General features: G+C 33.5%; 2 protein-coding genes and 1 long non-coding RNA gene across 3 annotated transcripts; all 3 read right to left on the reverse strand.

Moving 5' to 3' along the window:
• Positions 1–8,896: 8,896 nt before the first annotated feature.
• On the reverse strand, positions 8,897–9,773 carry LOC133820991 (ubiquitin carboxyl-terminal hydrolase 9-like). The gene is made up of 2 exons (XM_062253535.1): positions 9,685–9,773; positions 8,897–9,322 (listed from the first exon to the last, which is right to left on the reverse strand). The coding sequence occupies exons 1-2, from the start codon at positions 9,756–9,758 to the stop codon at positions 9,037–9,039; spliced, it is 360 nt and encodes a 119-aa protein (XP_062109519.1). The 5' UTR covers positions 9,759–9,773; the 3' UTR covers positions 8,897–9,036.
• A 132-nt stretch (positions 9,774–9,905) lies between these two features.
• Positions 9,906–11,210, reverse strand: LOC133822295 (uncharacterized). The gene is made up of 5 exons (XR_009887841.1): positions 11,141–11,210; positions 10,964–11,023; positions 10,795–10,866; positions 10,311–10,389; positions 9,906–10,179 (listed from the first exon to the last, which is right to left on the reverse strand). It is a non-coding gene; the product is annotated as an uncharacterized LOC133822295 (long non-coding RNA).
• Positions 11,211–11,844: 634 nt separating this feature from the next.
• LOC133822294 (protein farnesyltransferase subunit beta-like) lies at positions 11,845–15,586 on the reverse strand. The gene is made up of 14 exons (XM_062254574.1): positions 15,489–15,586; positions 15,339–15,392; positions 14,843–14,894; positions 14,603–14,667; positions 14,270–14,326; positions 13,937–14,009; positions 13,747–13,833; positions 13,552–13,669; positions 13,323–13,447; positions 12,987–13,030; positions 12,818–12,895; positions 12,368–12,433; positions 12,161–12,267; positions 11,845–11,953 (listed from the first exon to the last, which is right to left on the reverse strand). Exons 1-11 carry the CDS (start codon positions 15,569–15,571, stop codon positions 12,868–12,870), a joined length of 786 nt encoding a protein of 261 aa, XP_062110558.1. The 5' UTR covers positions 15,572–15,586; the 3' UTR covers positions 11,845–11,953; positions 12,161–12,267; positions 12,368–12,433; positions 12,818–12,867.
• Positions 15,587–15,618: the final 32 nt, after the last annotated feature.

Raw genomic sequence — 15,618 nt, forward strand, 5'->3', positions numbered from 1 at the left:
TACAAAAGCATGATTGGAAGTCTTCTGTATCTCACAGCTAGTCGTCCTGGCATTAGCTACAGTGTTGGGGTATGTGCTCGATATCAAGGGGATCCTATGGAATCTCATGTGACAGCTGTAAAGCGAATCATTCGGTATGTGAATGGTACTCAGGAGTATGGAATTTGGTACTCAAAGGAAACAAATTCTAACCTTGTTTGTTTTAGTGATGCTGATTGGGTAGGCAATGCAGATGACAGAAAAAGTACAAGTGGTGGATGTTTTTTTCTGAGAAACAATCTGGTTTCTTGGCATAGTAAGAAACAAAATTCAATCTCCCTGTCAACTGCTGAGGCTGAGTACATAGCTGCAGGAAGCTGTTGTATGCAATTTTTATGGATGAAACAAATGATAACATATTATGGGTTTGATATTAAAACCTTGACTATTTTTTGTGATGACACTAGTGCTATTAATATCTCAAAAAATCCTATTCAACACTCTCGCACTAAACACATTGACATTCGTCATCATTTTATCAGGGAACTCATTGAAAATAAAACTTTGATGTTAGAATATATTGAGATTGACAAACAAATTGCAGATGTTTTTACAAAAGCCCTTGATACAGTCAGGTTTGATTCCCTCAGGAAATCCTTGGGGGTATGTCCTAATTAATTATTTTTTTGTGTTGTACCATATCCTTGTGCTAGAAAAAGTTGTGTGATTTCTTTTTTTCCTTGTTCACCGAAAAAGTCTCAATCATTATGTCAAAATACATTTTTTTACTTCAGGCTAGAATTTATAATTAATATATATCATGCACATATTTATAAAAATATAAAGAAATCAAAATAAATAGTCCCTCCAATTAATATTCTTTCAAATCAATCTGTGTTTATAGTGTATGAGCATTTGATCCTTGAAAAGTATTTCAGGCTCCATCTTAGAATATAGCTACCTACACTGTTGTGTAAAATGCTATCTTTGAGTAAGTTGAAACTATGTAACTAAAAATTATGTAGAAGATACTCTACCACTGTTAAATGCAGCCTTCAGTGTAGTGTGAAAGCGTCTAATTTGGGTACTCATTGAGAAAAAGGCTAAAAATTGCCACATAGGGAAATGTCCCTGCAAAAAGCTAAAATTGCCATACAGGGCAATGATCTCTGGTTTCACAATCACACACAAATGCTCAAGATATAATGTTGGAAAAATTGTAAGTCTCATACACACTCATTGATTTGAATAAAATATTTTTTGTGACAGGAGTAAATATTTTGTGATATTTTATTTTGAAAAAAAAAAAGTATAATTTATATTAAATATATTTTCTAACCTTATAGTAAAAATTTGTTTTGAAATAATGATTGTTTCTCTCTCCACATGCAAGGGCACAAATACTTTGAGCACTAATCAAAAAGGGATTTTTTTTTTGGTACATTTGGTTATATATATATATTAATTAAATAAATATATATATTCATTCAAAGGAAAAATTGTATCTGAGTGTGTCAAAAAGGGTATGTTGTATCATTTTTGTTTTTGTCTTTATCTCATATTTTCTAAGATCAAAAGTTTCCTATTTTGTGCTTGGTTCCCAATTTTGTGTTGTGTACATTTGTTGGTAGTTATTTTTGGGATACTACTATGTACTTTCCAAAAGTGTATATTCTATTTAATTCTCAAAAAATGGAATAAAAGTTCAAATCCCTATCTATCCTTTTCTTTATATCCAGACATCCTTGGGCCCAATATCTCAACCGTCTCCATCTTTCATCTTCTTCCTTTTTTCAGTTTCTTTTTCCTTGTGGCAGTTTCCTCTCTTTCTCGAGCAATCATGGTGAAAACTAGAGGAAGTGGATCTCGGTCTATCAAGGATTTGAAGGATGGTTCGTTGACTACATCTCCATCTCTCACCAAGAAAAAGGCTTGAAAGAGTACCTTGTCTCAACCTAGCCTCATTGACGGTTCCATCACCACGAGCAAAGCCGTGGTTATTCCTAACCTAGAAGCCCCCAAAGTACCATCTGGACTTCCTTCATCGGTGGCTCCACTCGCCTCTGTTCCTGGGTCTTCCAAAAATGTCTGAGCATCCCTCTCAGATGATATCTTTGATCATGACGGTGATTCGCCCAAAACCCATTCTGACTCCTCTGAATCCCCTGATGTTCTTGCACCCAAGAAAAAAAGCAAAGGGTGGTTCCAGGTCTCCTCTTCTCAAAAATCTCCTCGGTCCAAAGGTACTAATCCTTCAGATTCCACTCCAAATGTCTCTTCTCCCGTGGGTTCCACTCCACGTTCCAAGTTTCGGTCGAAGGTGAAGAAGATTCCTCCACCCTGTTCCTCTTCTGAAACTAATCCATCTGAAGCTTTGGTTCCCTCTGATGATGATCCCTTTGAAGATGATCGCTCTATTGGTGATGATGTTGCATCTGAAGCCGAGTCTGACCCATCAGAGGACCCTCTTGTTTCTCCAAAGGGCAAGAAAGCTGTGAAAATTCTTGAGATTCGCACAAAGTCACCAGTGGATCCTAAAGTCGCTCCAGGTTCATCTTTTAAAGCTCACTCTTTGAATTTCTGTTTCAATGACAATGAGAAAAATATGAAGCATTATGAGCACCGTGATTTTATCTGTGAGAATTTTTTTTCCTTTTCTACCCATAGAGTGTTTGGGGTCATTAAGAATATTGAGGATAGAGGGTGGCTAGGTTCTTTAACTGGGTTTGATGGTTTTGTTCCTCGGGTTGTTCAAGAATTCTATGTTAATCTTAATGATGATTTGTTTGATAGCAAGTCTTTTATGTTTGGTCAAGTTTATGTTCGGGGACATTGGTATTTGTTTAGTGCTGCTGAGATTACCAAGGTTCTCAATTTGCCTCATGTTGTTATCAATGTTAATGTGGAGTTCAACAAAGACAAGGTTCTATCTGAGTTGGTGGGACAGAATATGGTTTGGGAACAACACTCGATTCTCAAGGTGACCGATCTTACTCATTACTATGCTGTGCTTCACAAATTTGCCACCAACAACTGGATTCCCACCACTCATACCTGTAATGCCCCGAAATACCTAATATGGGTTAGGACCTTGTTAGGAGGCCGGGAGGGCCATAATTGATTTATTATGATATTAAATGACTATATGCATGTTAGTGTGAATTATATTATTATATGATGATAAATGCATGCATATGGGAGTATTTATAATTATAAGGGCATTTTGGCAATTTGGCCCGTTGTGGGCGTAATTGTGTATTTTGGTGCATGTTTGTGATTAATTAATATAGCCACATTATAAGGTGGATTGGTTTGAGCTATTCGGCATGAGACGATCGTGAAATGCAAGTGTTCGGTTTGGTCATAACAGGATTAGGCTCGGGGTGTCTCGGGGTGATTTTTAATGATTAGAGCGTTACAGAGAATTAAAGGGTAACGGGATATGATTTATTGGTATTTGAGATTATTGAGAATAATGGGAATTGGAAGATGTTAATTATGATTAACGAAATAGGTGCGAAAGGACGGTTTTACCCTTGGAAGTCTTTAGAGGGATTTATTTGGCCTAGGGGTATTTTAGTCTTTTCACCCGTAGGATTTTTTATAAGCCATTAGAAGGCTGTGGAATTGTAAAAAATAGAGCATCATCATCCTTCTTTCTCTCCTTCACCCGTTGTAGTGCACCAAAAAAAAATTTTTAGATTATTTAAAATTTTTGTGATTTATTTTATTTAAATGTTAAGTGTGATGAATTGTTTTATTTAAGTGTTGTTATTTTTATTTGGATGATTATTTGTTTTATTTGATTGTTTATTATTTTATTTAATTGTTAGAATTGTTTGGTTAATTAATTTAATAAGTGAATAATTGTGTAACATGTTATTTTACTATTAGTGTTACATTTTAATTAAGTGTGACAATTGAGGTAATTATGTGAGCTATAGTGGAATGCACTAAGGTGCATGATAGATAGTAATGCACCCTAGTGATTTAGTGTGTGCTAGTGCATGGTAGCATGGTACACATGTGTAGATTTTCTACACACTTTATATTTCCTTATTTTAGATTTTATTTGAGTTAATTTATAAAAAAAAAAGGAAAAGAAAAGGGAAATAGAGTGTTTGGGCGTGTGAACCTAGTGGGAAAGGAATTATTTCTTTTAAGTAATAAAAATCAAAAATTGAAGACAATAGTTATTTTGGGGATAGGCATGTGATCATTTTTATAAAAGAAAATAAAGAGAAATTAAGAGAAAATAAAATGGAGAAAGGAAACTTACCATTTTGTGTTGGTGAGGCTTTATGAGAGAATAATGATAAAGGGGAAAAGAAAGAGGAGAAGGGCCATTTGCTCTTGTGGCTGCCGTGACCTAGAGAGAGAGAGAGAGAGAGTGGCGTGTAGAGAGAGAGAGAGAGAGAGGAAGAAAGAAAGAAGGAGAAGGTGAAGAGGAACCCATCTTAGAGTATGTTCTCTTGTTTTTCTTGTTTGTATAATCTCTTTTTATTGATAATATGTTATTGACTTGTTTTATTGTTGTGTGTGTTTGGGTTCTTTCTTCTCCTCATGGTGGTTTTCCAATAAAAACCCTAGGCTTGAACAAGGGTGTGGAGTTTGGGTATTGATCTTATTGTGTTCTTGATTTTACAATCAAGAGAGGTAATGGTCTTTTCTTAGCCTTTATATTGGTTTTGGTGAGTTGTCTATGAGGTTTTGATGAGGATGTTAATGGTTGATTTTGGTAGGATTGGTGAATATGATTTGTATATTTTGAGAGTATGATGTGTTTTAAAAGGGTTGTGATGTTGACTTTGCTATGCATAAAAATTGGTGATAATCTATGAATGCATGCATGGAGATTTCGGCCTAGGCATACCTAAGTATGTTCTTGATATTTTTGTGTGATGTTGTGTGATTTTCAATATATTAGATCCATGTTTTAGGACTTATGTATTATGGGTAAGTTGATAATTGGCAATCTTGATATTTGGATCCATGAAATTTTGATAAGATGTATGTTATATTGAGAATGAATAAATTATAAGATGCATGAGAATAAGGATAGAAACATGTTAGGATAATATAAGGCATATGTGAATATGGTGCTTATGAATTACTATATGTTATTGTTATTGATAGTGTTTTGTTGGTTTTCATGAAATAGCAAAAAAATGGTTTTAAAAGAATTCATGTGAATATGTTGGTGATATTAGAAACATGCATATAATAAGAGTATGATGAGGTTTTGGACATGTATGATTTTATGTGATTTTTGGGATAAAAGTTGAGTATCATGAGGAATTAAGCTTGCTGTTTTTTTTGTAAATAGTTGGGTAAAAGTTGATAAAAAGATGACTTGCATGCATAAGTAATGTTCTTGATGTTATGTTAATTTTATGAAATTAAAAAAGGGATTTTAAGTCCCATTAAATGATATTTTACTCAATTATTTACCTACATAATTTTTATTGAATTTTAGAAAATATGAGCTTTTTAAATTGATTATGGTGATTTTTAATGATAAAAATAGTTGCTGGAATTTTTGTAAGAAAATATAAAGTGAGCTTCACTAAAATGAATTGAATAAGTTTTTGGATTAAATTATTTTTCCTAACTTGCATGGTTTTAAATAAGTCCCCCTGAGACTTTGATAATGAATGTTATTCTTTTATAAACTATGTTATGCGAATGTTTTGTAAGTATTAGTTTAGGGCGTTCTTTACACCCGTACACCATTTCTCCTCTTTCTTCCTTTGGAATTTTTGAAGCCAATTTGGGGTATTAAGCTAGGAAATCAAGGTTTGAGCTTAGGAACTTGATTCAGCTATTGAAGGGGATTTAAAATCCAGTTTGAGGTAAGGAATTCATCCATGAAAGTCTTGTTATACCCTGTTTTTCTTTTGGGTTTCAGCCTATAGATTTTGATGTGTTAGTTGGGAATTAATGGAAGTTTTGGTTGGTGTTTAACTTGGGTTTTGATGAGAGTGTATTGTAGATGAAGTTTAGGGGTTGAATTGGGTGTTTGGGTGATGTTTGGGATTGGTTTGGAAGGTTGGTTTCAAGGAAAAACGCAGGTGAGGAAATCTGGTCTTTTTGTTGAATTGCGGAAAAGAGTCGCGGCCCACGGTGGGTGCTGAGGAAGGGCCGCCTCTGTCCAAGGGTGTAATGACCCAACTATTTCTATGACCTTGGACCATTAGATCTACTATACATAACTACTATTTTGGGAAAGATACATAAGAAATAATATAACTTTATTAAATCTCAAAATATTGTATCAAATACATAATAATAGAAAATATGGCATGGGTACCCATTGTTTAAAAGAAAAACATAAACTTTAATTCAATTGTTTAAAAAAGCTAAATGCAGAAAAACATGATCTAAAAGACTAAATATAAATAACTTCATCCTCGATCGACACGCAGTCCACTCAGTCCGTTCATCCTCAACACACATGCCAAGCTTCCAAGAATCCTTCCGCCTTCGTATCTAGTTTCCTGCATCACACTAAAAAAATAAAGGAATGAGCCTAATGCCCAACAAGGAAAACCTAACACATAACTCATATACATAAAATTCATAACGTAGCATATAATAAAACATATCATAAACATATGTCACACATACTATAATGGCCATTATTACTTGGGGTCCCATAACTAAGCAAGTCATATGCCCATTAGATTTGTGGGGCTTGCTAGCTAAGCAAGTGATATGCCCATAAATTTATTGGGGCTTGTTAGTGTACAGGTCATATGCCCAAGTCTACAAACATACACAATATAACATTTCATAACACAACATAACATAAGATAACATATCACATATCATATAACATATAAAATCCTATCCTATTTTCCTTACTAATATACCGGGATGATGAGAACAATGTCGGGATTTTGGAACACTCCTAAAAACCATAATATAGAAGTGAGTATACTAAGGAAAAGAGATGGAAAGAATAAACTACACCATCGAAACGATACTTACCAATGAAAACCTTAAGTTCGAAGAACTTAGATGCCTAAGAATAGAAAAGACTGAGTTAGGATTTGAGTAGAGAAGAACTATAAGAATCAATACAGAAAGGAACTAGAAGTAGGAATACCTTGAATGCTTCTATGACCGAACTATACCTCGAAACCGAAATACACTATAACCTTACTTCCCAAGTGTTTATTAAGCTTATAACCCGAATCCAAGTTTTTATCACTCTATAGTCTCACTAGCACATGGAAGGGTCTGATCAATGCTTGAAGAATGAATGAAAAGGATTGGTGCTAGGTCCTATTTATAGAGTTCTAGGAATAAAAATCTTCTTTTTGGCTTTGAATAAAAATAATAAATTTAATTGAAAATATTTGAATATCCTTCAGCCAAAGGCTTAGGAATTGGTCAAATTTTTCAGAGAGATTTAAGGATTCAAAGCTTGATTTTTAAAATAATAAAAACAAATAGAATCCTAACTTCTAACTCCCTAAATCTCGTAACTCTAAACTCCCCTTCAGTAAAATCAACATATCTAGAGTTTTAGAACTCCGATTTGTACTCTCTTTATATCGTTAGATAGCTAATTAAATTATCTACAACTTTGTAGAAATACTATTTTTCGAAATTCATAACATAACTAGGTCAAAAATAGGTGGTAAGTTACAGTACCCTAAAGTTACGAAAAATCTATTTGCATCCTAATCCACAAATAAATAAAATTGTGACAAATATCATGCTCCTATCAGATTTTGGTGAAGACTAAGTCTTATATTTCTCTTATTTTATCATTAAAATAATAATTCCTTAATAATCATAACCTTAGGAATAACCATGCTCATGACAAGTGTCATATTCTTATTAGCTCTATCTAAACCTTAGGTTATAATAATTATCATATTAATAACCAGCAATATTAATCAAACCTTATGTTATAATTAATATTCTTAAACTATAGGTTAAACTTATAAAATCCATAACTATTGTTTCCAACTAAGTCCCGGCTTGAACCAAAATCCATAGTAATGAACATACTATAACTAATACTAGCTATTAGTACTACTACTACTACTACTACTACTACTACCACTACCACTACCACTACCACTACCACTACCACTACCACCACCACCACCACCACCACCACCACCACCACCACCACCACCACCACCACTACTACTATACTACTACTACTACTACTACTACTACTACTACTACTACTACTACTACTACTACTACTACTACTCCTACTGCTGCTGCTGCTGCTGCTGCTACTACTACTACTCCTACTACTGCTGCTGCTGCTGCTACTACTGCTGCTGCTGCTCCTACTCCTACTACTACTACTACTACTACTACTACTACTACTACTACTACTACTACTCACTACAAGAAAAAATGCTTTTAATAACACCAAAAATGTGTTATCAAAACCTACGATAACACTTTCTGATGTGTTAAGACAGACTATGTTATCGTAGGTCAAGGTACTTTACATAACACTTTATCAGTGTTATACAGATGTGTTATTGTACTGTCAACGATAACACAATTTCTGTGTTATTTTAATATATAGATAAGTGTTGAATTATGTTATTTATAGTCAATACTATAACACTTTTTTTGTATTATATTACACTTTAGCATAACACTTTTTTTGTGTTATACTACACTTTACTATAACACATTTTTTGTGTTATACTACACTTTAGTATAACACATTATTTGTGTTATATAATAAAGTTTCCATAACATAATTCTTTGCATAAAAAGTGTTATTGTAATATATATTATAACTCAATTTTCGTATTATTGTTATATTTAAATTCTCATTATATATTTTATTTATATTACACTAATTTATTCTATTATATTTTAATTTTTTTTATATAATTAAAATTAGCTTTCTAATATATACTAGCATTATCAAATGAACTTGATTTTCAAATAACAAAAAATAAAAACATTCTACATTGAATTAACAATCCACAATTTAATTTAAAACATGCAACATTGTCATCAACAACAAAATATTCTTTAAGTATTCAAGGAGTCTAAAATTTACTACTTTCAACACAGAAATAACGCTTCGCTGGATTTTTCCTCTACTTCTGCATCATCCATTGACAGGTTCTTAGAATTGTAGCTGTTTGATGGTTCTTCAATAACCTCTTTTTCAAATCCATTTTCCTTACCATTCTGGAGCTTAACTGAAGGACGCGTTCTCTTCAAAGGTGACAACAATCTAGTAACACCGGCTTCAACATTGGCTCCACATATTGGCTCTTTTAAATAAGTAACAAAAGGGGTACCGATAAGCTTTCCCTGACAACCCTTAACATTGTCTGACGGGCACCTGAAAAATCCAACTATCTAAGTTAGGAAATCCAGTAGAAGTCTAACAAGCAGTCTACGTAGATGATCCAAGACATAAAATGACTAGGATACAAAAAATTAAAACACATTTCTCAAAAGCAGATAATATAGCCAGTATTATCTAGTTAACACTTGACTTGGAGCGCTTGAACTTTATTCATACGGACTTCAGCTTCTTAATGAACAAGTAGCCAATAGTTATTTTAATTGATACTATAATCCCCTTCTGAAATTACTTAGTTAAAGCTATTTTTCAATAGATGGATTGGCAACACCGGTTTGTACATCACATGTTTGCCAGTGCTATTTACCAATTACATAAGGATAGGGATGCAAGCTTACTTTTCATGTGGTCGATGAATTATTTCAACTCTGGATCTTCCCACAACGTTTTTAGAAAGTCTATAAGTGGGCATCCTCCTTAATTGGAGCCAATAGCTCTGAGGGGTTTTCCAAATATCGAAAAATCTTATGTTCATAAACTTAGCAATCGAAATTACAGTTACTCAACCACTAGAACTAAAATTAAGGGAATAAATAAAATCAATTGTAGCAGATATCAATGGAAACCAAATTTACCTCTGCAAGCAGAAGAATCTCATCAACATTCAAGCAACAAGCAGTACTTAGTTGTTCACTAAGATCTTTACAGCAACCTTGCTTTAGCAAACTAACAGTGTATAGCATAGGAAGACCACTTCCATCGCCGTAAAACACAGTCACGGTTATTTGCCGAGTTGCAGTTGAAGGTAGCGGCAACGACAAATACATGAAGGGATCAAAAGTGATTGAAATCTTTCCACATGCTGGGCAAACCAGTGTCGACTTATATTGACCCTGACCATTAACATATAAACATTGTAAGAGAAGAAAATACTTTTGTACCAGTACAGGAAAAAATAAATGCTTATGGTTCAAGGAAAGAAGAAATATAGCTTTCAAGAAAGAAGACTTTAATTCCCACTCACCTGGCAAACATCCACTATCAATGAGTCATTTCGGGCCCTGTGATTTTGTAAATGATGAAGATCCAATGCCTACATCAATCTGCAAAATAGACAGTTAAGCTGTCATTTTCTACAATTTAGTATCCCATAGAGAAAAAAAAAAAGAGGTTTGAAAATTATCATATTACTTTAGTAGCCAAAGGGTAAAAGTAAATGTTTCTGTAAAACTGAAAACTTAACTTCTTTTTATTTAGTGTAACAATAAAAATAATTAAAGAAATAAATAATACTTAACGTGACATCTAGGCAAGTAAGATGTTTGACAAAAGAAAGTATTAAAAAAAGAAATACCCTGAACTATTAAAAAATAAAGTAATCACTATAGATTACTTGGACAAAAGAAAGATGAAACAATTAAAATATTATCTATTATTAAAAACAGTCAACAATATTCATAAGTCTAAAACAACTGTATGATCTTGTTATATTTGGAGTAGCAAATCACCTAAGATATCCATGGATTGAGCCGTTGGTGTACTTCATCCAGTACCGGACCTCGAACCATAGTTAGAGAAGCCTGGAACATAGGAGTGTTACCTTTAGGTACTCAATTCTATAAATTGACAGTTCATGATCATTTAAAAATTTTACACAAATTAAACGACTTTAGTTACCTGGCTATCGGATTTGATTGGAAATGTGCCATTTGGACGAAAGACATATGCTCCAGAAGCCTTCAACAGAAAAGACAAGACCACATTGATAACAGCTAAAACTACTCTAAACAATAGAAGTAATCTAGGAATTGACAAAGCATAGTAAATTTTTTAAGTGCATAGATAATTCACTACCTGTGGATCTTTATCAGTTCCATCATTTCCACTGTAATAACTGTATGACTGTTCTGCAGATGTTGTAATCTTCAATAGGAACATAACATAGTAAACACATCACCGTCTTTGTCCATCAATATAGAATTTTATAAAACCATGAGCAAATACATGAATGTACAAGGAAATTGGAAACCAAAAAAAGAAAAAGAGGAAAAAGATTAGCATCACTGTCCATGACATGTCTATGAGATAATTTACCCATATGTGTTAATTTTGAATTAAGATTGAATATTAGAAGATACATAAAAAAAACTCCATACAAAAACAAACCATATAAAATGAAGTGGAAAAGGTACTGGGAAACTAAATCTTCAACATAGCATACCAAATTTCTGTTGTTAGCATAGTGTGAAAGCTTTCCATCACGAGCTGAATAAATTAGCTTCAAACTTCCTTGTCCAACTTCTATAGTGTTGTCTATACTTTCTTCTGACCTGTACACAGAAGAAATGACTACACTAGAGCCTGTAAAGTAGAGCAATAATTAGATTATCAGGTCTAACTTGGAGAGCTCTTATATGTAACACCTTAAACATTACAATATGGCCAACCTGTTTGTTTAGTGGTAGAAATTATGTAAGTGGTGAAACCAATTGGCGGTACTGACACTGTAAATGCAAGCCAATATTTAATTGTTTCTCTCGGAGATTCACCCAAATATGCTCTCACATAATAATTTCTAACACTAAAAGTGGCATTCAATATAGGAAGAATTTGGGCTTCAACTTTCTTCCCACTAGAATCCTGAACACTAATTCTGTCAGTGGAAACCTACATAAAATTTCAGTTGCAAAGCCATTAGTAAACATGAATAAGTTAATATTAAACTTTTTGCAGTTTTCTCCAAGTCAATGATGGTTACTTCTTAAATTAAGAAAGTGTTTGACACAGATAGACATAGCGTTCTGTCCTCAAGTGTTCAATATTGGAACTCTTTTTGGTTGAAAGTGTGTAATAGAAATCATAGTTCAAGTAGACCTTTTCAAATTTATGTTGATCAGCATATGAAGTACAGTTTAGCTACTTACAGGAATTCGTATTACTTCTTCTCTCTTCCACCCTAGGGAATTGTAGATGACAACGACCTAGCAAGAAAATACATGATGATAAGATGACAAAAAAAAGGGAATTCTCTGATACTCAATTGAGTTGGATATTACAACTTACAAGTAAAAATGTACTTACCAAACTTTTCCCATCAGACAGGACAGCTTCTGATGGAGGACAATAACTTATGTTAAGAAGAGGACACTGCCAAGAAAAGCCAAAACATAAAACTGAATTGATGTACACTCTGTTACTGAGAAAAGTGTAATAATAATGGTGCTGAAGATTGAAGTTAGAGGTGCTTAAATAAATGCATCAACATTATAAAAGCCTAAACCAATCCCTTTTGAAATGAAAGCTAATAAAGAAAAGTTCAATTTACTCCCTTTCATGCCTCAATGGCATGTAGGTTCCCAAATTTCAATTGACTAAGATGCCTCATGCAACATGGGAAATGAAATAAAACCATTTATGCCCTATTTGTATATGACCAAAAAAAGGGTTCCAGTAGCAGGGTAAAAGAAAGAGTACATAAGGTCAAAACTCACAAGTGAGAAGGAAAATATTGTAAACCTAATGACAACTTGCCTGTTGAAAGTTTTCAACTCCAGAGCTTGAATCTGGTTATGTCAAGTATGCTAAAGAAGAGGCAACCACCTTCTCAGCCTACAAAAAAAAAAGTAAACAGAAATGATTCATATGAAATTTAATACATAAAAACTATTTTGAAGTTAACTTGGTTGTTGAAAATATGCACCTCCTTGTAGCCCAAAGAAAGTCTCTGAGTCCCCCCTCTTGCACCTGCATTGACTGAAGTAAAGGATTGTTTACTACTAAGGATGACGTTTAATTTCTGAAAGGTAACAATCTTCCACATGCAGCAGTCTATTTAACATAGTTTTCAGAACCTCAACATTTCAAATGCTGATTCACTAGTCTTCTATTGCATTTGCATAAAAGAAAACCATACTACTTTACATGTTTTAGCCAAAGAAACTATTAAACTAGGCCTAAGAGATGGGCATTCTAAACTCAAATCATTAAGAATCAAGTCAAGTTCTTAACGTTGTCAAATGACTAATGAAATCCAAACCTGTGTGCATAGAAGTATGTATTGCTGCAATGCATGGCTGTTGAAAAGGTGCTCCATTACTGGACATGTTGTGATAAAGTTATGACCAATATCATTGTAATTCACATGGAAAGAAGCATTTAGACCTGCAAATGAGAATGAGAAAGTAAAAGAATAAATATCACAACCTAACAAATGAAAAAAGCTCAAGTACAGGTACCATAACTTATACTCTGCTAAATTGGCCTACCTCCCTGTTCAGGTATATCAGATACTGTGGAAGTGCTGCAACGTCCAACATCATCTGGCCTCACCAGTTGTTCATCAATAAATGAGCCGACTCTTCGTAATAATGCAAAAGAACCTCCCTGGTCAGTGTGCTTTTCGTTAACCCCATTATAGTCCTGAAGGAATTGTAAAAAATGTGAAAAAGACAGAAAATGACCTGCCAAAAGGAATAGCATCCATCAACCAATTTATTGGTTCTCCCTTGAAATCCACACTCCCTTCCTTGACGAAATACCAGCCAATCCTAATAAAATAGGAAACATCATTCAAACACAGTAAAAAGTAAGATCAAGAATAATATTGCAATGGCTAGGTACTAAGAATGACAAGAAGACTACATATCTTACAATTAAACGAGACAAGTCCAAACGATGGACCTCATTGATCAAAATCATTGTAGCCAACCCACAAAAGGTGTACCTAATGTGCATCAAAGATATGCAACAATATCAGATATCCATAATTTAAGTTTCATTTCATTTGAATTGAATTAACAATGACAATAATTCACCTTATTGCTCATAATCAGGGAGCATTTGAACACCTAAATACCACAGAAGTAAACCTTACCACTTAGCACATACCACTAGAAGATGCTATTGATATATTATAGCCAATAGATTCTACAAAGATAACTTCATAGCAAAAACAAAACATAAAGTAGCGTGCTAAAAACATACCCACCATGAGCTTCAGAGTTAGGTTCTCCACCAATGCCACCTTCGCAAGTCTGACAGCTGCAGATTGACACTGCATAGGGAAGCTTTAATTATTTATAGAAATCAACAACTATATATAAGATGATTTCTGCAATTCATAATATTACTCCTATCATAATACAATATCACAATGTAAAAGACTTAACAGTGGAATCAAATGCATGCACAAGGGATGCTATAAAACATAATCTGGATGAGAATTGGGAACAATGTTTCACAAGACAAACAGCTCCTGAGTAGATGACGAGCATGCTTTGGAGCCGATTTATATTGAGAAGAGCAATCAAGACCAACCTTAATATGTAATTTCCAACATTCTGAACTAGTTCATCATCCAAAATGTTCAAAATACTTGCAACCTGGTAGAATAAGACTTTCATAATGATAATCATAAACTAAGCTACTTACAAAAATTAGAGTATACTGTACTGAGCATAAAGATTAAACAACCATTTGGGTTAATTTCACATAAGTGAATTAGGATGGAATACACATTGACGTGCTTGTATCACAAAGACAAGCACAGAGACTTACTGAAATGGCAGTATAGCAGGCCCAAACATCAATTTCTCCACCATCATGCATCCTGATGAATACATCCAAAAATGTTAAGAATTATGATGTAACGATGTTAAATTTTCAACATATAACATATATAAACCTTCCAAGAAAAAAAAATGGGTAAAGACATAATTCCTTGTTATATGCTAAAGCTTCTACATATAAACCTTTTTCCAAGAAGTTAAAAGGATGGGGAAATTATTTGTTATTTAAAATATCACAAAACATTGATTGAGGCCTAGAAGTGCAGATTCGTATAGATCATAACACCAAAATATCCTTTCATACAAATAAAAAAATTAAGATTGAGTGACAGAGAAAAGAAATTTGGAATGGCTTGGAAAAATACAGTTCAAAATACCAAATGCATCTCGTACAAGCCAGTTTAGAAGCATTAAAAATGAATTTCTCACATAAAGTGACACATTTTCTAATTTCAAACTACACACAATTGGACGTGATCTCATACCTGAAACCCCCACTTGGCTGTTTCATCCGCTGCAGAAACATGTATAATGTACTTCTGAAAAATATTAAGACAAACTGAGTTCAATCATTTCAAAAAGGCAACCTTATGTATAAAAATAAGTATCACAAAATAGAAGTATAAACTGACCACCTATTGATTGAAGACAAAGCTTCATGACCACCCATAGTAATAAGTGAATTGACAGCTGCATAAGCTGTTGCAAAATGTGGCATCTGAAAGAAACAATGATTGAATTGAATATTGACACCACCCTCAGATC

Source organism: Humulus lupulus, chromosome 3 (genome assembly GCF_963169125.1).
Source record: "Humulus lupulus chromosome 3, drHumLupu1.1, whole genome shotgun sequence".
Taxonomy (NCBI): domain Eukaryota; kingdom Viridiplantae; phylum Streptophyta; class Magnoliopsida; order Rosales; family Cannabaceae; genus Humulus; species Humulus lupulus.